We start from the raw sequence: 957 nt of genomic DNA, 5'->3' as shown, positions 1-957 counted from the left end.
GATGGTGGTGGTGGTGATGGTGGTGGTGGTAGTGGTGATGGTGGTGGTGGTGGTAGTGGTGGTGGTAGTGATGGTGGTGATGGTGGTGATATTGGTGGTGATGGTGGTGGTGTTAATAGTTGCCTGTTATCTTACCTTCACTCCTTCATGTAGAATCGAGATGGGGAATGTGTGGTCCGATTTGGAGCTAAGTAAAAGCCTGAAGTTCGGATCAATGTGCATTCCTGGTTTTCGGAACCTAGAAAGAACGAGACAAAGCAGGTGGTTAGGATCTGGAGCACTCTGCATGGGAGCGAGACAGGTCAGGAAGGAGCATTGTCAGTACAAGAACTTAGCAGAATGAGACAAAGGCCATGGGAGTAAACTGACTATCCTGTCGGAAACTTTGTTCAAAAAGTGGACATTTGGTGCAAATGGGGACAGAGTCCCTTGAACTGGAATATAATGCACAAAGTAAACTTTCCAAAGAAGCAAGTGGGAAAAGAGAAAGGGCTTTCCTACCTTTTCCCCAGAACCCTCAATTGCCTTACTGATCACAAATCTGTCTAACCTTGCTTGAATATTTACATAACTTACTCATGGGACATAGACACTGTTGGCTGGGTCCAGTATTTATTACCCCGTCCCCAGTTGCCCCCTTGAGAGGGTGGGGGGGAGCTGCCTTCCTGATCCGCTGCAGTCCGTGTGCTGTGGGTTGACCCACAATGCCCTGAGGGAGGGAATTCCAGGATTCGGGCCCAGTGACAGCGAAGGAATGGGGAGATATTTCCCAGTCAGGTTGGGGAGGGGCTTGGAGGGGGGCTTGCAGGGGGTGGTGTTCCCGTGTATCTGCTGCCCCTTGTCCTTCTAGATGGAAGTGGCTGTGGGTTTGGAAGGTGCTGCCTGAGGATCTTTGGGGAGTTCCTGCAGTGTATCTTGTAGATGGTACACACTGCTGTTACTGAGGGTCGGTGGGGG

At 50.7% G+C, this 957-nt stretch overlaps 1 protein-coding gene across 1 annotated transcript in view; it reads right to left on the bottom strand.

The window, feature by feature from the left end:
• LOC122547961 (dynein axonemal heavy chain 12-like) overlaps window positions 1-957 on the bottom strand; it is a 12833-nt gene that overhangs the window by 2260 nt on the left and 9616 nt on the right. The window contains exon 2 of the mRNA XM_043686519.1: window positions 136-238. Coding sequence (XP_043542454.1) covers window positions 136-238 — 103 coding nt within the window. The remainder of the gene's footprint in view (window positions 1-135; window positions 239-957) is intronic.

This window comes from Chiloscyllium plagiosum, unplaced genomic scaffold (genome assembly GCF_004010195.1).
Source record: "Chiloscyllium plagiosum isolate BGI_BamShark_2017 unplaced genomic scaffold, ASM401019v2 scaf_15531, whole genome shotgun sequence".
In the NCBI taxonomy this organism is placed as follows: Eukaryota; Metazoa; Chordata; class Chondrichthyes; order Orectolobiformes; family Hemiscylliidae; genus Chiloscyllium; species Chiloscyllium plagiosum.
This window is presented reverse-complemented; position numbering and strand designations above follow the sequence as displayed.